The sequence below is a fragment of the Chinchilla lanigera genome, unplaced genomic scaffold, assembly GCF_000276665.1.
Source record: "Chinchilla lanigera isolate Chin_1 unplaced genomic scaffold, ChiLan1.0 scaffold00056, whole genome shotgun sequence".
In the NCBI taxonomy this organism is placed as follows: Eukaryota; Metazoa; Chordata; class Mammalia; order Rodentia; family Chinchillidae; genus Chinchilla; species Chinchilla lanigera.
In genome coordinates this window covers 951601-975010 of record NW_004955457.1, presented here as the reverse complement: position 1 = coordinate 975010, position 23410 = coordinate 951601, and the positions used below count along the sequence as shown (strand labels likewise).

The window sequence follows — 23410 nt, the reverse complement described above, 5'->3', positions numbered from 1 at the left end:
TGTATTGGCAGTCTTCCTTATTACTTTGACAACAAAGTCTCTTAAAGGCACAGAAAATGTTTACAAGGGCTATGTGAGCCCCTGATGACCCTGGATATTTGGAAAGTTCACCTAGGTGGCCATTATTACATTATCCAGTACGCGGTGATTATATCGATGTTTGACCAGGTGACCTGCTGGCACTAGTAGCAAGAACAGAATAATATAATGATATGGGCAAATATTTCCTACATATCAAATTACCAAACTGAAAAAATGGTTGTTTAAAAAACTCTTTCTTTGGTAAGCAAGTTTCTTAGACTACAAAGTGTTAGAAAAGAAACAGAAACCATGAGCGAAGTTGTACTATTAATACGAGTATTACCTGGTGCCCCTCTGGCCAAATTGTTAGTCACATGTCTCACACACGCCAAGTAAGGAAAATATGGACTATTAGATGATATATTTAAGATGGTGTCTTCGAAGTTTTCCAGGATTAGTAGCCTATAGAATTAGAAAAACATTTATAAGTTAACTCCTCTGAAAAGAAAACAAAGTCATTTTGTTGAGTTCGTGTAAGTCAAAGGTTGTTTGGGGGTGTTAACTTGGGTATTGAAATGCAGCAAAATGGTACATTTTCCTCCCACAAGCCTGACCACATGATGGAAACTATTCATGATTCTCTGAGCATTTGCCTTCTTCGCAGGAATTCTGTTTTTAATTATTTTAATATTTGTTCTCAAATTAATCACATGAAATTGGCTGCCATGTGAGGATATAGCCCAAGGTTTCTGAAGCATATCTAAGTGAGTGTTTGTGTGTGTCTGTGTGTGCCTGCTGTGGTGATGTGTGCCCTATCGCTTCAATTGTGAGACCGCATCTCTGTTTTGTAGCTTCTTCCCTTAGCATCAACTTTTGAACATTATGTACAATAAAGGAGGGGACTAAAGGTCCATGTTTGATTTGAGAGCCATCTGCTTTGAATAAAAAATATAATTTGCAAATTAGCTAGTCCTATCAGATGGTTAACTCAGATTTTACTAAACTACTAGTGGGAGAGATGTAACCTGGCATAGCTAGTCAATGCAGGAACGCGTTCAACTTAATATTAAAGAAGTCTCAGGGTCTTTAGATGTGAGTTAATGACACTGGATCTTTGAGGAACATAAAAAGGAAAACTTCAGTGGCAAGAAAAATCCTTAATACAGCAATAAACTCAGAGTATAGTGCTTATATGCCTGACTGTTATTTAAATTAAAAAAACCTTCAAATTTTTTTAAAGAAGCACCAATTCCAAAAGCCCTGTGCTTTTTGCTTAGGTATTTCATTGAATAGACTGTAGACAAGCATATATTTGGTTGCCTTAGACCTTTAAACTCTCTGACAGTTAGTCTCATTAATTTTCAAAGAGTTCTTATAGGTAATCAATGCCATTTATCAATTTAAAAATAAAGGACAAAAGAACATATTCTTCAGATAAGATTTCTGGCCAAAAGAAAAGAATGTATCAGGTCTAAATCACATCATAACTTATTGAAAACCCATTAGGAATATGATAGTTTAACCATACAATAGCAGTCATTTCTCATATAGTCAAGTTTCACGGACTATCCCACTGTTTGTGACATCAGTAGTCAAAATGAAATCAAGGTCACGATACTCACAACCTAAGATAAAAATTTCTCCCAAAACTACCCTAAGACAAAACCCCTTGAGCCAATGTTTTGGCACATACAATAGCTTTAAAATTTTTGAAAGAAATTAGAAGCAGTCTAAGAAAGAAGATACTAAGGTAAAGTAGAAGACGTGTTTTTATAATCCAAAATATCAAAGCACAGACAAAATGGAGCTATGGCAATAATTATAAATTTACTGTGTAATTTTGTTGTGGAAGTACTAATCCACTTACTTTGACTACAGTAGTAAGTATAAGTTTAAGATAAATTTATGTGTCCTGTGAATAACTTGAAGGGATTGCAATCCATTTAATTTTGTATCCTACTCTTCCCTCACTCTGACAGGCCTTCAGTTTTACAGTTGCATTGAAAGCAATGAATGGTAAATATATAAATAAAAGAGATCTGAGAAGCTGCAGATATACTGGCCATTTATCTGACATGTAGTCAACAGGGTGTCTCTGAATAGTATATGTGGTAGCTGCCTTTTCTTAGTGAGATGGTCTCTCTCCCCCCCACCCCTCTCTGGCTTTCTCTCTGTCTTTCTTTTTTTCTGGTACCGGGAATCAAACTCATGACCTCCCACTTGCCAGGCAGGCACTATGCTGCTGACCTAAATCCCCAGCCCCCCTCTCTCTCTTTAATACCGACTTTCCTATTCTTCTGTTTGTTTTCCTCTCTGTTACAGTTATTAGTACAGAGCCAGTTCCAAAAGGGTATGGTGCTCAGCAGTAAAACTTTGACCTAACCTTTCCCACACACTGGAGCAAGAGATTCCGATAGTGTATTAGGAAGCTTAGAATAGAGAATAATTGGACTTGAAGTGACCTCGAAATATCATTTAAGCCCTTCTTTTAAGTTTTAAAGGGAATATTTGATTGTCAAGATATTTGAGAATGTATTCAATATATTTTAAAAATTAAGATTCCATGTGTACATGTTCACATTTTGTCATAAACACCCAGCAAGTCCTTTAAACTATTCAGTTTGTAGGCCCTTTATGCAAAACCCTGCCTACTTCACAAGAGTGCTTACAATAAAAGGTAAGCTACTGATGTACACATATACACATGCGTGCACATGATAAAAATAAGGACCTTAGCACAACAATAATGAAGGGGAAGAGCCGTGAGGAGGAAGTATTTTTGAAGAAGAGTTTTTGGAAAATTCTGGACAAAGAAAAAAACCAAACAAGCTTTTATCTTGTGCCACTATTGCTACCCTGTGATTATTTGAAAGTGGGAATGGAAGGGAAGTGTGAAGATAAGAAATCCCTTAATTTCATCAATCACAACAAAAGCCATCTTCAGAGTATTGAATCTCTCCTAATAAACTGTCAGCTGGCTGTCAGCTCCTAACTGCATTTGCTGCACGATTTGCAAGAGTGAAGCTCTGGCCTCGTCAATGCTACGGATGCCTCCGGGCCCTGAGAGAGATACCTGGCATCAGCATTAAACCTCCACTTGTCTCAGAATAAAGGATCTAAAACATTCTTATTATTTTTGATAGCTATATAGGGAACATGTTTAAAAGACCCAACAATTTGAAAGCTGGAGGAAACTGTCCAAGAACCCAGGTGCTCTGGAAAGAGCGCCTGGGTCAGTCACCATAGGAGAGGAGGAGACACAAACCCACGTCCTCCAACATTTATCATTTCTTCACTGTGAAGACATTCAAAACTCTTCCTTCTAGCTTTTTAAAATATGCAGTAAGTAATTGTTAACTGTGGTCACTTTACTCTGCAACAGCACAGCAGGACTTCTTGATCCTGTCATCTAGGGTATTGATTAACTTTTCTCTATCCCCTTTCTCTTTTGTTTTTATTTGGCCAAATTTTCATTACCCCAAAAACATATTTTGGAGCATTTATGAGGCTAAAGCAACATTTATCTAATAGCCCATCCAGTCTGCAAATTTGCCTTGAACTATAGGAATTTGCCTCAGTGAGCTACTACAAGGCACTAGCTGTATTTCTACCCAAATTATCAGGCATCTGTTTCCATTAACGACCTCTAGACATCATGGTTACTGCTGGCATTTCTACAGCCTACCGTTGGAATTTTTTATATCTCAATAAAAATCTAAACTCAAATGATCTATAGTTTGGCCTACTCAAATATCAATAAAAGCAAGCAAGGTTTGTATTGTCTTCACTGAACATAAAAAGTTTTGATTCTTTAAAAACTTAAAAATAGCAATAAGAAACATTGGGTGCTGCTATGGTTGGAATGTCTGTCTCCACTTGTCCAATTCATATAGTGAAATCATGAATCCCAAGGTGAGGAGAGTGGAGCCCTTGGGAGGTGATTAAGTTACAAGGGCAGAATTCTCATCAATAGGAAAATAGAGGGCTGGGGATTTAGCTCAGTGGCACAGTGCCTGCCTGGCAAGCCTGAGGTCGTGAGTTCGATTCCCAGTACCCCAAAAAGAAAATAGCAGAGCAGAGAGTTGGCTTGCCCCTTCTGCTGCATGAGGATGTAGTGAGAAATAACCATCTATGAAATCTAGTGGGCCTTATTGGACACCAAATCTGCTGGAACCTGGAAAATAGCAGAGCAGAGAGCTGGCTTGCCCCTTCTGCTGCATGAGGACGTAGTGAGAAATAACCATCTATGAAATCTAGTGGGCCTTATTGGACACCAAATCTGCTGGAACCTGGATTTTGGACTTCCCAACCTCCAGAAGTATGAAACATAAATTTCAATTGCTTATATGAAATTTCTATTGTTTTACTGTATTAAACCACCTAGTTTAAAGCATTTTGCTATAGCAGCCTCAACAAGGAAAGACACTTACATATTTATCATGGTGAAAGACTTTAACAGAGTTGAAGGCTGGACCTCTAGGCCTAAAGTAACCAGTGCAGACAAGACATATTGTATCTATTCATGGAGTATTAGGACTGAAAGAGATCCCTGGGTTGTGTATACCAAAAAAAAATCACTGAATAATTTCTTTAAAAATGTTTTAACTTCACTGTGCTTTGGCTTTATCTTTTCTTTTATTCAGTCGATAACTAACTTTTCTATGTCTTTTTTTTTCTCCCCATTCTGATGATTGAACCCAGGGACTTCACACTGACCTACATTTCCAGCCCACTTTTATTTTTAAATTTTGAGACAGGATCTTGTTAAGCTGCTAAATTGCTCAGATTAGGCTCAAACTTGCAGTCCTTCTGCCTCACCTTCCTGGGATGCTAAGATTACACGAGTGTGCGAGCACTCTCAGTTTATTCCACAGTTTTTACACCCTGATAGGAGAAATGTGTCTATAAACTGTTAGGGAATATTCAGCTACCAATTCAAAGACAAAGACTTACTGTGCAGCCAGACTGCTCGGGGACAGCGTCCCTCCGTCATCACTCCACACATGCGATGTGTTCTCAGAGTCACCTAAAGGAGTAATATTTGTACAGGTAAATATTGAACATGTTGGTTTAAAGATTTCTTTCTTCTTCTAAACATCTCAAGTCAAATTACTGGGAAGAAAATATTAAAAACCTGAAAATATTTTCCCAAAAGAATTTTACAAAGAATATTTAATGCTCTTTTTCTTGGAATCATTTCAGATATTTATAAGAACTAGGTATCTATGAATCAAGATAATCTCAATGGTCAAACACGTCTATTTCTAACCAACTTTCTCTCTGTGCTTCAAACCTCTACATTAGTTTGTTCCGTGACCTATTGGCATAGATGTCTCTTAAACACTATAATGAATATTGACCATTACCTGATTTGTTAATCAAACGAGGCCAATTTCAGTTTTACAAGTCACTGGAATTTTTTTTTATTGCCTTTCAGTTGTTTATGATGTAGCCTTAGGAAATACCTGTCATTGATAATCTGTGTTTTCTGTGTTTCAAAAAGCAGCCACTGGTCATGGAAGTTGGCTGTGAATGGAAATTGACTAATGCTAATAGCACTGTTCTGGGGCATCTCAATAAGAAGGTGCAGGGTGTGCGAGGCAATCAGTGAGTTGAATCTAATGAAAACCATATGTAAAGATCTCATTTAATGTCAAGAGTTGCCCCTGAAGTTAAGTGGGTCACTGATTCAGCCTGCTGCATAGGTTGTATACTGAAGGAGTAAGCATGAGACAGCATTCACATGAAAAACAGAAAATAATTCTTTAAATGGCCACTGAATAAATAACAACACCATAAATCCAATACTTTAAGTCAGCTCCTTTAGAAAAACAGTATCACTTGTTTTAATCTTCTTCTCAGACACTACTCATTTCTTATAAATAACTCAGTATGTTTTAATGCTGTCATTTTTAATATTGGCCTCATCCCTTCCTATAGGATATTTTTTTTACCAGTCTCAAGAGTTCTTCCAGTACTTCTTGGTAGTGCATCCTGAAGCTTTCTTCACTGGTCCTAGGGCAAAACTATAGAAGCACCCATGCTTTCCCGGTGCTGATTTTGTTTTATTTAAATTAACATGCATGTAAAGGGCCATCCCAGAATTAACCACCTCATTTACCTTCTGTACCATTTATATTTAGGCAAGCTTTGCTTGGCCCCTTATAGCTATGTGCAAAAGAACAAATTCCAATGAGTCAGAAACGTAATCTCTGCTCCTGAAACACAGTCTTTATAATTAGAAATGCTGGAGTTTATTAACAGAGTAAAGAACTCTCGCTGGGCAGAGTTGAGAATTAGATCCCTTAAGACAGGAAGTTAGAAGGCAACCTTTTCCTCAGATGATTATTAGTAAGTCTATGTTTTCATGGTTGCTAGGAGGCCACCCAAAAAACGCTGAGGTGTGTTCATAATTAAGGTTGGATCAGAAACAGATACAGGAAAGAAAGGCTGTGAAGGAATCTTAATGTGAAGAGAAACAGGATGATTTTGAAAAAAAATATGTCATAGAGGAAAAAGTGCAGCCCAATGAACCAAACTCCATCAGTGTCAAAAAGTGGGAGCAGTGTTTAGTTTGGGTGGTGGCAGGAACCTGAATGCCCCAGAGAGTAAGATGTGAGCAATACCATCTATAAAAGAGCTCAAGGCACTAGGCATTAAGGACAGACAGATCCAAGTTCTACTCTCAGCCTAGATACTCACTGGCTGTGTAACATAGGCGAAGTGCTCAACCTCTTTTGCTTCAGTTTACATCTGTCAAGTAGGATAATATCTGCATGCGATAGGGTTGTTTTGATAACAAAAGGATTTTAATATAATAAAGCCATTAGCCTTGCCATAATACATACTAACCATTATTTTCCTTATTTGAGAGAGTGAAGTGAAGCCTGAAGTTTCTTAACCCTGACAGACCTTAGAGAGAAACCAAGCAACTCTGCTATGAGATACCATCTCCACGCCAACTTCACTGAGGTATAGAACCAAGGGAGATACTGTAATCACCTCAGCAGTACCGCTGCTCACCATGAAAACTAAGCATGCATTGGCCTGGCAGTGCAGCAAATAGCTGTTCTGGCGGCCAGTCCAGAGACTGCTGCCTTGTAATTTAAGTGCCACTGGTTCAAGTTCGAGTTCACCGAATGATTTCCAGAAATATCTAAGGGAAAATTTTCAAAGGTTACAAAATTTCTGCTCAGGTAAGTAGAGGTTGGAGGTTAATGACTTCTAGGAACAAACATAAATGTTATCTGTATTTTTACTCCAGACTGATGAAATCATAAATGCATGAAATTTAAAAGAAATGATACGAAGAAAATGTCTCTCCATTATGATTGATAGAAAGAAAAGTACATCAAAATTTTCAGACAAGAATACATTTTTTTCCAAAGTGTTTCCTCTCATCTTGACCATAGGATGATGCGTTTCAGTACTTGACAAAATCATTAACATATTCAGACGTCAGGCAAGACCATTGTTAAATATTTAAAACTGAATTACATCATTCACCCAGAAAAGTGTCCTACTGCATCATTAGTAGGAAGCGCTGATTACTTGTCTGACTTTTAAGATATAGGTGAGCTTTTGTCCTTTAGAAAAAACATCTCAACTTTATCATTTTATATTAATTAGAAGGTGTGAGTCTGAAGATAAAAAGGGAAAGAACAGTAAGAAGAAATGTGAAATTCTGAAGTCATTAAAATGCAAATATAAAAAATACAGAAGAAAGAATTAGTATTTGTTAGTGCACTGCCTGATTTTCTGGCTAGACTTTTCAAAGAGTAAGCTTTATTTTCTAATGCTCATCAAGACCATTAAATTTAACAACAATCAGTCTCACAAGCTAGTCATTAATTATGTAAACATAGACATAAAAATCTCTAGTCTAATAGAAACCGGTATGCAATTGTACGTTTGACCCTCCAGTGAGAATTCCTCAAAGCCTTCTCACACCTGTTTCTCATATACAAACTGGAATTTTAAGACAAAACAATGAACAGTCAACTTTTGTCCTAATGCTCTCAGGTTGCTTACTTTATAAGGAAAAAGTGGAAGTCCGTATACTTAAAAGCTGACAAACTCAGGTAAGAAACATAATTCTAAATTTATTCAGGAAAGGTAAATGTTAACCCAACATTTTATTTAGGAACTAGGAATTTATTTCTTATAGCCCTGGACTGTTGTCTGCATGTGCCTGCATGTGTATCTTCCACGTGCTTCCCTGTGCAGAGGGGTAATGCTGTTCTACAGAGGCAAAGGTGATGTTTCCTGACTTGTGAGCAACTTGCTGCACCTTACCTTCCTGGGGGTGACTGGGACTCACCGGTGTAATCACGGTGAGGTGCCCATCATGCATTTTCAAGATAGTTACTTGAGGGTGTATTTTTTACAAAAGCACATTCTACTAATTTTTTAAAATTGAAGTTTAGAAATGGCAAAAATCTTGTAATAAGAATGTGGTTCCGAAAATCTATTCATTGAAGTTTGCTCTCTGATATTTATTGTCCATCCCAAATTTAAATACAGTTTTATAAGCTCCCAATATTCATTTTCTTTTTTTTTCTTATTTTAAAAATAAAAGGAGGAAAATATTAACAGACAGACAACATTTTACAAAATAGCAAAGGAACAGTACAGACAGTACGGAGTTACAAACAAAGTGGTAGGGAATTAACAATGCTTGTTGTATTACATATTGATATCTTCAAAGTGGTTTCTCATGTAAACAGATATAGACATGTAATGCCAAGCATCATTTTCATATAAGTAAAAAACCTAGAAAACCTTTTCAGCCATTTCTCCCTTTCTTTATACTGCTGCTAGAGGTCCAGATTTATTTGTAGCCTATGTCCCCATCTAAGAATAATATCTAAACATGAATACTGCAGTTACACTCCGCTCTACATGTCTAATGGGCTTTGTGATTCTGAATTTAATACAGTGAGATGGGAAGAGAATACCTTGCACTGGGGAGTCGAGAGTGTAGAGCAGATGTTTAAGAGACTTCTGCAGGGCTCTGAAACCTTCGTTAGCTTCAACCCGGGGATAAACCTTCTGCAGGGCCAGCAGCGCCCTAATGAGTGAAAAAACAATTACACCAGGTTGTGTTTCAAGGCTTGTAGTCAGAAACAAAAGGGAATTCAAGGAGAAAATGACTGTAGTATAGAAAATTATTCCGAAAAGATGCTGCTTTTGTAATTTAATTACATGTTTTCTGTTGACACACAAAATCCCAACAAAAATCTTCCTGAACCAGAACGGAGAGCTTTATGATTCTGGGATTATGAAGCTTCAGAAGGCAAAGACTTTGAAATAAAGGAGGAAAGTTCCCATCCTCTCTTTTCTGCTAAGAATTATAAGCAAGTAGTTAGGAAAAGCAACTTGCAGTGAAAGGATACCCTTTTGAATTAAAGGAATAAAATAAATATTAGAAGTTATTTTCATTAAAAATCAAACTCAGATAAAGAACCCCATTTTCAGGAATAGTTATTGTTCAAACATCTTATAAACATTTATCTTCTGCTAAACATATGATAGTATTTTGGAAAAATGGATCTTTCCTGAATTAATAATGGTATTTTATCCTTGAAGATGCCAAACAGCACTAATCCAGAGATAGTTCAAAATTCATTTCCATACTAACTGGCCCTGTCTTTTTTTAAAGAGAAAAAAACTAACAAAACAACAATAATGAAGACAAAAACAAAAACATCACAGAAACAACAAAAACTATACATGACCTCAAAACAAAAATGATAGGGATTAACAATGGTTGCTACACTACATACTGTTATCTTCAATGAAGTTGCTCAGTCCACCAGATGTAAGAATGCAAGACTGATCACACAATCAATAACAAGTAATAAAAAAACATGGAAATGATATAGAGCTGCACCATACAAGATGGTAGGAATTCAACAATGATTCTCATACTGCATATTTTTGTCTCCAAATCTGTCATTCTGATTACCAGATACAAGCGTGCAAAATTGGTGAAGAAGAAAGAAAATTTTAAGCATTAACTGTTCCTTTCAATAAACCACAGACATCAACAATACACCTATCCCAGCTATCCTTGTATAAACATATAAATTTTGTTTTTCATTTTAAAGAGAAAAGAAAAAAACCCAAAATAACCAAAACAAAGGCACTATCTTCATAGCTTTTCTCTTACCAGTAAGACAGGCAGTCTGCAGTTGGGACAAAGTCAGAAACTTTTCTTTCCTGTGATTTCATTCTATACTTCAAAAATCAATTGACTACTTAAGAAACTTTTTTGCTTACAGGATTATTTTCTGGCTGAACTGAAACTCAAACCCAAGATCTCATGTCCAACAGTCTAGTGCTCTAGAACTGCACTACATCCACAGACATTTTTAACTTTTATTTTGAGATGGGTCACTAAATTGCTCAAACTCAACTCAAACTTTTGATCTCCTGCCTCAGCCTACCCAGTAGTTGGACTTACAGGAGTGTGCACCACACCCAGTTAAGAAATACCTTTTTATCTTATCATTATCATACTTTTACAGAAATGTTGCACCTACCCAAATATGCCTGAATTTCACTAATAATATAATTTATAAAAGTAATCAAGGCTGTGTCAGTGCTTTGAGTGATAACAGAACAAAAGGCTTTTCTTAACAATTTGCCATTGTTAAGTTAAATGTAGTACAAATTAGCTAATAGTTTCCCCGTCAACTGTCTCAGAAAACTGAAAGCTTACTCTAACAATATGTCAAGTATGCGGGTCTGCATCTCAAAGCATTCTATAATATTTTGCAATTTTAAAATTTACTTAAAACCACTTTAATATTTAGTGCCCTGGATAGAAATGAAATATGTTTAGAGCTAAACTTTAAGTGTGCTCTAGTTTCTTTTTCTTTTTTGGTACCTGGAATCAAACTCAGGATCTGTGCTTGCCAGGCAGGTACTGTGCTGCTGAGCTATATCGCTGGCCCCTCTAGTTTTTAATATAGAGATATACATGTAGTTATGTATGCTTAAGTAAATACACATCAATTATGTATGTATGTATATATACATATTTAAATTTGGTTCTCTAATAATTCCATGAAATCAGTTTTATTTGTCCTGTTTTGCAGATAGGAAAACTAAAGTTGAAAAAGTTAAATAACTTATAAAGGTTAACCAGCTGGTAATAAGTAGAGCTGGGGTCTAATCTCAAACCATATGTTCTATACACTCTATGTGTATGCCCTAGAAACTTTGTTCTGGTTTTCATGAAAGAAGAAAGAATATGTATGCACAGAACTCCAAGCATTATTAGCTTATTATACCAGCTATGCTTCTAATGTTTTACCTATCTTTTTCATATCTACTCTTTATATATGACTGTTGGCACAAGGTATTTTTATGCTGACTTCAAGACATTGAGTTGCTTCTGAATCCTAGCAACCATCGGCACCAGTTGAACAGGGTTAATGTGGTACATCTTGGTCAACCTCCTGGCGATGCATTTGGTCTAACTCACCTGATCTGTTGTACCACAGTAATAATTCCAAGTACTTAGCTCATAACAATTTCAATTAAACCAACAGCATTATTGTTCTTAATATGGTTTTTTGTTTTTTTGTTTTTTTTATGGTACCAGGAATCGAACTCATGTCCCCATGCTTGACAAGCAGGCTCTGTGCCAGTGAGCTATATCCCTGGCCCTATTCTTAATATTGTTAATAAAGCATCAGTAATTTGAATATTTCTTTTACTAACAATAATGACACCTGGCCCCCGTCTTCTCTGAAATCCTTTGAACCATTGTTTAAAATATTTTCATTTACTTCATAGATTTTTTTCTTCTTCATCGTACAAAAGGGGAAGTTATCCAAAATGAATCACTTTTGTGCATAAATGTAACTGTTTAAAAGAGTTTGATGATTTATATTTCAATATAGCCTTTCCACATGAAAGGTGAAAAGTTTGCATGATTTTTCATATACTGTTCTTGACTTTTGAGATTGTTCATTTCCATTATTTTCCATCATACCTTTATATTATATAAGCTGATTTTGGTGACTAGCTTGTACATATACAGTCTGTAACTTAAAAAAATAATAGCTGCTAAAGGAAATGAAAGTTTCTATGTGGTCTTTCTGTCTCTTTTATTTATTCAACAAAAAGTAAGATAAGCCAATGAGACTATAACTTGATGATAAAGTACATTTTTGTGAGGAAAGTATATCTTTTAATGACACTGTCAACTTAATCAAAAGTGATGATAAAGATTTGACTTTCAACGAATGTTCCAATAAAAAAGCAAGAAATTTATTTGAATGCTGTAGTAGTTAAAGAAATTTAAAATAAACAATGAAATTAATATACTTTATTTAACCTCATATATCTAAACTTTCATCTTTTCAATATTTAATCAATATAAAATATCAATAAAATATCTGAACCCCTTTATTATACCAAGTCTTCAAATTTCACTATGTGTTTTGTACTTATGAGTATCTCAATGCTAATTCTAAATTTTCCCTGAAAAGTCTTACTCAGTATTTAGATTTTATTAAGTTTACAGATTGAAAGGAAAATTCAAATACTCAAGTTGACCCAAGCATATTTAAAAGTTTTCTGTTAATGACATCTGACCAGGAGCTGGGGATTTAGCTCAGTGGCAAAAGCGCCTGCCTGGCAAGCACAAGGTCGTGAGTTCGGTTCCCGATGCCGGAAAAAAAAAAAAAAAAAAAAAAAAAAGGCTCCATCTGACCATGTTTCGTTTTCTTGGATAAATATCCAAGAGTAGAATGTGCTACAATAGGGACCTATTGCCTCACTTCATTAAAAGATGTCACATGATTTCCCAAATTGCATCTTTTTCTACTCTAACTTGCAATGTACGAAAATTTTAATTACTCTACATTTTGTCAACATTTTGGATTATCCAAATTTTAAAACTGTACCCATTCTATTGAATGTGTAGTGATATCTTATTTGTGGTTTGAATATGAATCTGACCCTTTCTGCACAATACAATTTAAATGATTCCCATTTACCTCTAACTAATTCATCTATTTTCTTTCAAGAGAGAATATAAATACGAGGAAGAAGATCAAGTGTCAAAATTCTGGGTAACCGAAAATTTCTCTAAGAACTAAAACAAGAAGCAATCCAGAGAATTACATGTTGTGCTATCTTCTCCTTAGTACTTCAATTATGTTGTCCCATCATGGAAAGAGCAGAGGATGTAGTTTTGCATTTCTTGAGCTCAGGTCCTGGCTTTGCCTTGTACTAGTAGTTGTCGGACCTTGGGGAGGTCATGTGACCTCCATAAAGTTTTTCCTTCTCTTTAAAATGGGAATCTGTTTTCTCAATCTCAAAACACTATTGTGAAAATCAAATGAGATTAAAGTTCCAATATGGGACTTGTTATAAAGTCTTTGACCAGATATAAGCTCTTAGGAGCATTCCAAAGGTGAGGGCAATCTCTTCTGATTACCACTGAAAGTAGAGTAGAGCATGCTACTAATGACATTCTAGAGAAGCAGCCAAGTTTTGGAGATAGGAAACTGAGGTTCAAATTCTGCTAGCTGCACTATCAGCAAATACTTGACTTTTATGAAACTGTTACCTTATTTATATGATCAATGAGTTTATTTTAAGATTGAATCTGGGATCAGTGATATAGCTCAGTGGCACAGTGCCTACTTGGCAAGCACAAGGTCCTGAGTTTGATTCCCAGTACCAAAAAAAAAGTTCAAATCTAATAATATACTAAGGATCCAGTATATTCTCTGACCTGTGATAGTCACTTAATAATTGATCATTGTTGATGACATTGTTTTCTTTTAATGTACACTTGCAAATTAGCACAGGAATGTCAAAACCTAGGCACTGACCATTAAACTCTAAATTCTAGTCATGCCCAAACTGACTTTATGAGAAAAACAAACTTTATAGTGATTATTTTATAAAAATTTAAATCTTTTAGAAATATATGCCAAAAAAAAGCCAAAAATCACTTATAAACTGGATATACACAAGGGAGGCCAAGTCCCTTGAGGTGACATGGAGCTATTTTATTCTTTGGCAGTTTAAATGACAGATGCAGAGAGCTCAGGTTGTCCTTGAATGAGCCTGAGTCACTGATCCACCCTACCACTGGGTCTGCTATACCTCAGTCTCAGACACTCTGCCATACATGTGACGACACAGCTGTGAAGGAGAGTACTCCTCCACTTCCTTATGGACTCTTTGATGAACTTGATGACCATAATATATGATGCTTTTTTGCTTAACTAACCCACTCGCCTTCATTGCTCCAATCTGCAGTAAGGTGCTGAAAGTTTATTTGCTCTGCAATAAAGTACCTACCTAACAGTAATCCTTACAGGAAGTACTAACAAACACAAGCCTTCTTTGTGAACAATGATATTCCACTTAAATTCTAACATTGTCTTACCTGTTTGCTTTTTGAAGAACATCAAACAGATTGCCTACTGATGTGTCATTCTGAAATACATCTGGGAAACTAGAGAGAAGCTGCCACAGGGCTGCCTGCTCCTGCACTTGTGAAAAGAAGGACAGCACTTTGACTATTTCCTGAAACACCAGCTTCTGGTTAGTGGGATCTCTCGATATCTTAAAAAAATAAAAACAGAGTGAATGAAACTTCAATATTTGTAATCCCATGGTTTGTTGTCATCGAAAGCATCAAACATCTAGATTTGCACATAAGCAGTTTTTTTTTCAAAGTTTCACTCAATTTGAAGCCATCATTTATCTAGAAAAACTGCAATCATTTCTAATATTCATCAACATAATTGGATGTTTTCCCTATAGATCCAGAAATTTGCATAGTGAAAGTTTCATTAACAAAGCTATATTTTGGTAAAATATTTTAAATTAAATGTCAGTAAATCAAAACTAAATTCTTAAAACAAAATTAGCTTCTGAGTAATGTTTTTGTTTTTCCTTGAGACCTGATTTTCTGAAGCTTACTTTTACTAGAGCTTACATTTTTGGGTGGAGAACCCTTAAAACTAATATGTAAACAATTAAGATATAGAAATATGGTACAGATATTTTCATAATATACATTGTATATTATCATATGTAGAAATATATCCACAAAAATGTTTACTATTAGAATTACAAATATGGAATGCAGTAAAATATTTCCAAAGATCTGTTTGCAATGCCGGGCACTTTACTGATAATGAATGACTATTACTGAGTGAACCTGTACAATAATAACACAAACAAAAAAACATGGGTTTTGGTTTTATTCTAGATCATGGGATCCTGCTAGTATTTTCAGAGGTAAAGTATTTTCTTTATTATATTTTGACTCAAAACAATTTTCTTAATAAGCTTATCAGTACTAGTAGAATTGAGCCTTCAATCCATCTTAATTCAAGGTCTTTCATACTAACAAAAAAATTTGGAATATATATTTGACCACACAATCTACTCTTTACAACTGGCAAGTGCGTTAAGAAAGGATTTGAAGTGCTTTGTATTGGATTGGGGTTATTACATAGTGTCTCTACTCTAATTCTTTTGGAAAACTCATACTACTAAAAGGTATTTTTTTAAATTTTAATAAATTTCAGAGAATGAAATTTAAAATACTAGAAGTAGACATGTTTTATTTATTCCTGTGTATAATTTCAAAAGAATTCTTAATGTTTTGATATTTCATTATATGTGGATTTCAATGAGTGTAGATCATTAGTATCTTATTTTCATCAATGTTATTTAAGAGTAGTATGCACCAGTGGTCATTACATCTTATAGTAGATGTCCTTGGTTCTGACGTGTATTATTTTAGTGAGAGGGATATGTAGTTTCATCAAAATTCAGCTTTTGAAAATTAGATTTGAGGTCAGTGAGGAAAAGAAATTATTCTAACTTCTGGTAGTTCTATTGATCTGATAGTTTAATTATTAAACTTGCATTGTACCCTGAGTAATCTCACTTACAGATCTGAGAGAAAACAGTCCATGTTTATTGACCATTCAGCAAAGCTATATTTATTTCATCTACAAAGGTGTGTGTACACTAACTATACTACAATATTTCTTTCTTTTTTTATTTTAAAGAAAGTAGTACATGAGAAACAAACAAACAAAAAAATAGAACAGTAGGAGCATACCAGTATCACGAACATAAACAAATCAAAGCAAGAACATTCAAAGTGATACAGAGTCTTAAGACAAATTAATACAAATCAACAGTGGTTGTTACATTGCATATCGTTATCCTCAACTACATTCATAATGCAATATTTCTAATTTAGCATTGAAATCATTTCAATCCTGCACATTTCAATGATAAGTGAACATGACGTAACATTAAACATTGTGTGCAGATGTCAATGTGAGGAATCCATGCACCATTTCTCAGTCCATGTGAGCTACAAACTCCCTCTCTGATTCATGTTCAGTCATTTTGTAGATTCAAGAAAGGAAACACGCCTGTAATCCCAACACTCAGGAGGCTGAGGCAGGAGGATCGTTATGAGTTCAAGGTCAGCCTGAGCTACAAAGTGAGCTCAAGGCCAGCCTGAACTGAATAGTGAGACCCTGTCTTAAAAAAAAAAAAAAAAAAAAAAAAGAGAGAGAGAAAGGAAACAGTACACCTGTTCCAATTGCTTATGAGATTTGGGTCATATTAAGAGATCTATACTCACCTGAGAGAACTGTTCTTTTAGTTCTTGGAAAGAAGACTCAAAAAGAGTCAGATTGGAAAGGCAAAAGTTGTCAAAGATATTTTTTCCTAGAGTGGGCCAAAAAGAGTTATAATCTGCCCTGTATCTTGGATAGTTCTCACACAGTTCTTTTCGTACATCTTCTGAGGTTGAATTTTCTTTTATCAGCTAAAAATGTGTAAGAAAAGTGGCATGATGTTAGTAAATGTAAATTTTAAAACATCTTACTCTTCAAGAAAAAATAACTTTTCCTCACACTCGCCATTTTAAATTTCTGAATTATTATAAAAACTATTCAAGTAAATAAAATTCACCTAATTTAGACCTTGGAAGGTATGGAGAGTAGGTATGGACATGGTAAGTCTTGATATTGTGTGGTTTAAATGGTTTACATATGATTTGTTTAACTGAATTTACTTCCTGTCTCTGACCAGAAAACTTACATGCACCAATTTTTTGACACAAATATTTATGCAAAAAAATCATTTTTCCTGGGCATTGGGCAGCAGAAACTCAAGTATGTTAACTCTTTGTGATATTTCTAGAAAACTGGTCAGAATTTTTAGATTTCCAAAAGAGGGAGTTTCAAAGATCTATTCTTAGGAACAACTGTGTTTATTTACACAACTGGAAAGATGGATTATGTTTCATTTCAGTCTCATACATAGAAAGAAAAAAGGAAAATATATAAATACAACTGAAAACAATAGTTGACAATTATTTTTATACTACAATCATTATCATCCCCCTATATATCCCATAGTGCAGTTTAGTCACAGGTTCAATAATCTTCATTACCAGTTATTTGTTTAGGTATTCACAGAGTGGACTACATACATTTAGTTGTAGCAGTTTAAGGGTTCCTTGTAAAGATCATTCTTATAACCCTGTGAGGTGAGGCCCAACTTTATCATCCCCTTAAATCTATATCACAAAGTCTACACTCTGCCTTCCAGTGACTGAACTTCTAAATATAATGGAACAAGACAGGATCCACTTATCTAAGATGTACTATAAGTGCTAGACCTTCTAGTCATTCATCCGTATCTTTGTCTAGCGTTACACATAAACTCACTCCCAAGTGATTTCTCTACTCGTTCTTGCAAGAGTTGCAGAAAGCAGTAAAGAAAAAGAGAGAGGAATCTGAGGGATTGCTGACATAGGCAACAATATGTCATCTTACTTTTTACATCCCTTTCTTGCTTCAGCTACTCTAAAAATATGTATCTATACATATAAAACTCATTTCTTTTTTCCTATCTCCCTTGGGTATATGGCTTTGTGCTGCTTCACAAAATTCTGAACTTTCATTCCATATGAAAAAGAGAACTAGGGAGTTTTGACACAATAAAGCTGTACTTTTGAGACTAGTGTTACCATTCTACATATTAAAGAATTTATCTCACCTAATGCAAGAGTTTTCTAGGAACCAATATGGGTCAGTGAATGCAACCGAATAATTTTCCCTACTTTCGAGACTGGCCCAATTTGGAGAAAATTTGAGACTAGAGTTAATTGGGTATATAGAAGAGATTCCTCATTCAGACAGGGAGTTTCAGAAACCTCAAATACTATATAAACTAGACAATATCTGAACTGTGCCCAGTGGAAGAGTCTATCTCAGCCAGCACTCGCAGATTTCCCTGGATGAGTATGGTGTCTTTTCCTGGCATCCACTCTTGTGCCATGTTTTTGTTTATACACATGACCTAGCTTGTTGAGATCCCTCAACTGACAGAATGTTAACTTAAGAGTCATTAACAAAGATAGATTAAGCAACAGTGGTTACAGTTACCAGAATGTGCATAAAGGTCAGTGATGTGTCTCATAATTTAGATGGAAGAAATTGCTGCTACGTAGATGAATTACTAAAATATGTATATAAGTCTGATAGAAGAGAGGGGATAATATTTCTAGTGCACCGTGTTGAAAATTATCAAATGATCTTCTCATCGTTTCTGAAAAGAATGTAAAGCAGGGCTCAATGTCCACCATGCAGCCGAATAATTTCAGTGCATGAATCTGACTGGCTGTGAGAAGGCAAGGTAAAGTGAAGACTGTAGGCAACAGAAGAGGCCTTGTCTGCCTGCAGCCATTCGGATTTAATTTCCTAAAATCCCTGTACACACACATACACGCACACGCTTATACACACATGCATGCACACGCAGAGCACACACACTGAGCTCACAGGCTACCAGTTCATGCCCCTTATAAAAATTATATTTATTATCTTGCAATCTAGGAAATCACAAAGTAATCACTTAGAAATGAAGCCAAATCCATTAGTAAAATCCGGAAAAATGTGCTCAGAGGATTTTCCTACATTGAAGAGATATTCCCCATAGCTCTAATTTTTCCAAAGACAATCTTCATTTGGATGAGTCAGCAAATTCAAAGGATGTTAACGCTTCGGTTTTTCTCCCTTGCTTCTGAAAATTACAAGATCACATCTAAGGTCACCTAACTTCTTACTAAATGAAAACTTTAAATTCAGTTAAGGAACTTATGGAGAGGGAAAATAAATGATCAAGAACTTAAGGAATTCACTGTGTCTTAAATTAGATTGTTATTGAAGAAAGCCTAAGGAAAGAATGTGCCTGAACTACTACTTCAGTGGGAAAGGCGCTTCAAATATCTTCCTGTGTGAAAGATCCCTCTGCGAACCTGACATGCGTTGGTTCAACCTCTTTACTAACCGCCCACTACAAAACTAAATGAAGTTACCTTTTCCAGACCAAGGATCCACGCAAGCACTTGACTGCCATTGAAAGCTACTGTTCCAGGACTTTCCAAATCAGGACTTGGACTAGGAAATACTGTGGCTAGAGAAGAAAGAACATATTAAAATTCTAAACATATACACAAAAATGGGCAGGATCACATAAGAATCCATAACTCTCCTTTGTAGCCTCATAAACCCCACAGCAAGAATGTGCTTAAACATGCCTCTTCCATGAAACTTTTATTTTGGCAAAATGGCACATTCCATGGGTTTTCTTTCCACATAAAATTGTGATAGCTTTGGTTCGCCCCTGTTGTTTCTCCCAATCATTTATACGTCATTTGCTTTCATTCCAGTTTGTGTCATTAAACTTCATCACCAATGTTATTACCCCATAAAGGGAATAATTTCTGTGCAGGACAGGAGGATTTGAGGTGTCTCCACTAGCTCCAAAGATCTATTATATTCAACATCTGTTTAAAGGATCTGCCAATGCACATCTGGTGATAATGGTCTTTCTTTTTAATTATCCGATAGGGATGCTGAAATCTGCTTAGCATCGTAAATTCTCTCCTCCCCAAAGTGCTTTCTGGATGATATTTCAGATCAAATGAATGGGATAAAGCAGTTAATTCAGACTATAGTATATTCTAATTAAGCAATTTCCCAAGTGACCTCATCTAATACTGTTTATAATGTGGTAGAGTTTTCTGGGTTTAGAGCATTAGCTGGATGAAGTGTACGTTCATATTGATATCATGGATGTTCAGTAAGCCAGTATGTTGACTTTTATAAATTTTATACCTAAGTATTTGCTATCCTCCCGAAGAATCTTAGTATTCAAGATACCAAAAACTCATCTTTAAAGCTTATGCCTTATTCTGGTGCCCATGGGGCTGAAATATTTACCATTTGATTCCTCTAAGCTGAGGCAATATATGTGGGAGATAACTAGACAGGGGGAGAAACATTAATCTGTGCCTATTGAGCAAAGCAAAGCTTACTGGACCATAAGTCCATAGCCTTATTTGCACTGTGCTTTAACCTTCTCAACCACATACCCACAGGTCATTCATAACGAAACATTAGTTCTTCAAAACCATCATGTTCCTACTAAATGCCCAGGATTTTATTCATTTAGTTCATCAACTTGTTATGGAATGTTATTTAATATTATAGTGTCTTAAATATTCCACGGCAGTTTTAAAGATGTTCTTTGTTCCCCAGAGCACGATCATATTCCAGCACAACAATATTTATTGTGTTCACTAATATATCCTCTGTCCCTAGGACATTGCAGCATATGATAGTAGGGAGCTAATATATATTTGTCAAGTGAATATAAATTAGTCTTCTGGTTTTAGAGTTTCAGGTTATGAACAGATTTCAAGACCACAGCATTAGTGTCACTTGGGGGTAATGCTTAGAAACCTGTGTTTTTAGGAGGTAAGTTGGGAAAATTTCTTATACAAAAAAGGTTTGAGAGCTACTTTCCTAGTTATGAAGCAAATAAAGAATCACACTGAAGATTGTGAAACTGAGTATTAAGTAGAAAGAAGAAGCACACAGACCAAGGAGTAGTGGCCAAGAAATTAGTCTAACACTAACTCTTCTGTAAGTCTATTGACACAGCAGTTGATATTTTAAAGTCTTATATTTGTGACTTGTAAAATGGAAAGATTGGACAAATCTCTAAGATACTTTCTAACAGTTGTACTACTGGGTTTTCTGGACATCCCAAGATCATTGAGTTGTATACAGCTCAAGAGTTAAGATTCAGTTCTGGGACAAAAAGAAATTCTCAACATCTAAGTTTCTGCTCATATAGAGATTTTCAGTAAGAATTTCTTTTGCAATTCCTATGAAGAATTTTGCATAATTATAACACTACATTCAGGTAACCATGAGGAATATTTAGAACTCTTATGGATACTCTGAACATTCCACTTCTGTTTGGAAAGGCTGAGGAATAAACCTCTTAGAGATTAGGCCTAACTGGTTCTAAAAGGCCTTTTCTAAATTCTATAGAACAGAGTAGCTTACCTGGTGATGTGTGTCTTCTGTCTGGAACTTGAGTGCTCTGGAGTGGTAAATTGCTGTTCTTTGGGTTGGATGATTTTTTCATAAGTTCACTGGAAAAGAAAAAGCAAGAGCTCTATAACTTCACTCACATTAAGTTTAGTTAGTTAAAGTAATGTATTGTGTGACAGATCCAGATTGTCCAGTAATTTCCTGATTTTTCATCTACCTTCTAGGACAGTGAGGAAGAACTCCCTTAATCACACACCAAAGAATATATAAACTTTCCTACAAGGTGAATTTTTGGCCATAGAAACTGACCTAGATAATGTATACACATAACCAATTTTATTTTAATCTTGTAGAAAGGAAATTAGTTGTAAAAATAGAGCCAAATATTGCAAATATTTATGTTTTTTCTCTTCAGTAGTTGGATTCCAAATGGATTAAAGTCCAAGAGTATTATGAAGACTGCAACAAAAGCCTATTTATTTGTCAATAATGAAAGAAAAACAGTTTTGTATGTTAAATTATAGATGGCATTTTAAAGATTTTTCAGAGTTGATTAGTACTTCTAAAATAGATTAAGGAAGAAGGAAAAAACCAAACATTTATTTAGTATGCTCCAGGAACTGTGATTGGTGTCATCACAGGTTGGGTTTACTTTTGAGAAAACTGGGTTTATGTCAGATATGAAAGGAATAGCATTAAAACAGATTTTCAGTTCTACCAAGCAAGTCAGCAAAATGATAATAGCTTTGTGGCATCAGGAATTTCTGTACAATGCATCACACTAGCTTTTGGAAGAAAATATTATTGGACATTTGCACAATTTAGTAGTCCTCTTTTTAAAAATTCACTTTCTATTTACTTATTTATAAAACAGAAATAATTATATTTTCTTGAAAAGCTGGATGTATCTCAAAATAAGTTACTGAAAAAAATTAGAGACATTTCACAGGTGAAATCAGTGCAAACATCTAAATATGAATGATTTTATGAATTCTGAAAATGGTGAATTTTCTATGGTCATTTATTAAAAAGCATAATAAAGATACATAAAGATAGCAAGAAGTTTTACCTACTATTTATAAGTTTTATCTACTATTGTGGTTTAGCTTGACTTCTGTTTTAGAAATAAGATCTTTGTGATTTAAAATGAAAAGTCATGTTTTGTGTACATATTCCTTTTATACATTCATTTCATCACAAGAAGAAGTAATATTTATATCTCTTCTCCAGTATTTTTCTATATTCCTCTTAAAATGTACTGGTTGTTACAAAAGTTGTGCATTTTAATATATATTTGAATTATTCATGACAATGACTGTATTCTCCTCAATCTTTCTACATTCCGTATGCTATTTCAGTGGGAACACCACTCAGATGAAAATAAGAACTGACCTGAACTTTGTTCCCTTTCTCAAAAAGAAGTTTCAGAAAGTTTGAGAAAGTTGGGTTTATTTTTTCTTTTTCTTGATTTTTTAAAGTTCATATTGCAATACTATAAGGAAAACTACTGAATATCAATACATTTTGAAAATAAAATGAAAAACTGCCTTCATAAAAATTTTAAGGACCAGGGACAGCAACAAACACAAAAGGGAAAAATGACCAAGATCGAAATACCAATGACTGAGCAAGAGAAAATAGACTGAATAATAAATAGATGTGGGGGAGAAAACCGAACGAAGAAAAACAAGTGATTGAAGAGGTGACTGGAATCTGAAATAGCATGCTCATGGAGCAGCAAAAGCTGCATCTGGTCCACAGAGAACAATCCAGAATCTTGTGTTCTAGTCTTCCTACCAATCTTTTTCTACACCAAAACAGAGTAAGCTCATTTCCTTCCCAGTAAACAGTTGGCTCAGCAGATTTGAGCTGCCTCAGCAGTAAAGTGGCTGCATCAGACAAGGAATCACGGAGGTTCCCTTTCTAAGGTGACCTTTCTTGGACCAGGAAGTATCCATGGTAAC

The 23410-nt window shown here is 35.1% G+C and overlaps 1 protein-coding gene across 1 annotated transcript in view; it reads right to left on the bottom strand.

The window, feature by feature from the left end:
• The window catches only part of Abca12 (ATP-binding cassette, sub-family A (ABC1), member 12), a 176773-nt gene that overhangs the window by 87703 nt on the left and 65660 nt on the right, over nt 1–23410 (bottom strand). The window contains exons 5-11 of the mRNA XM_013520777.1: nt 21459–21547; nt 19418–19515; nt 16673–16858; nt 14441–14619; nt 8979–9091; nt 4975–5047; nt 365–483 (exon numbers count right to left, since the gene is read on the bottom strand). Coding sequence (XP_013376231.1) covers nt 365–483; nt 4975–5047; nt 8979–9091; nt 14441–14619; nt 16673–16858; nt 19418–19515; nt 21459–21547 — 857 coding nt within the window. The remainder of the gene's footprint in view (nt 1–364; nt 484–4974; nt 5048–8978; nt 9092–14440; nt 14620–16672; nt 16859–19417; nt 19516–21458; nt 21548–23410) is intronic.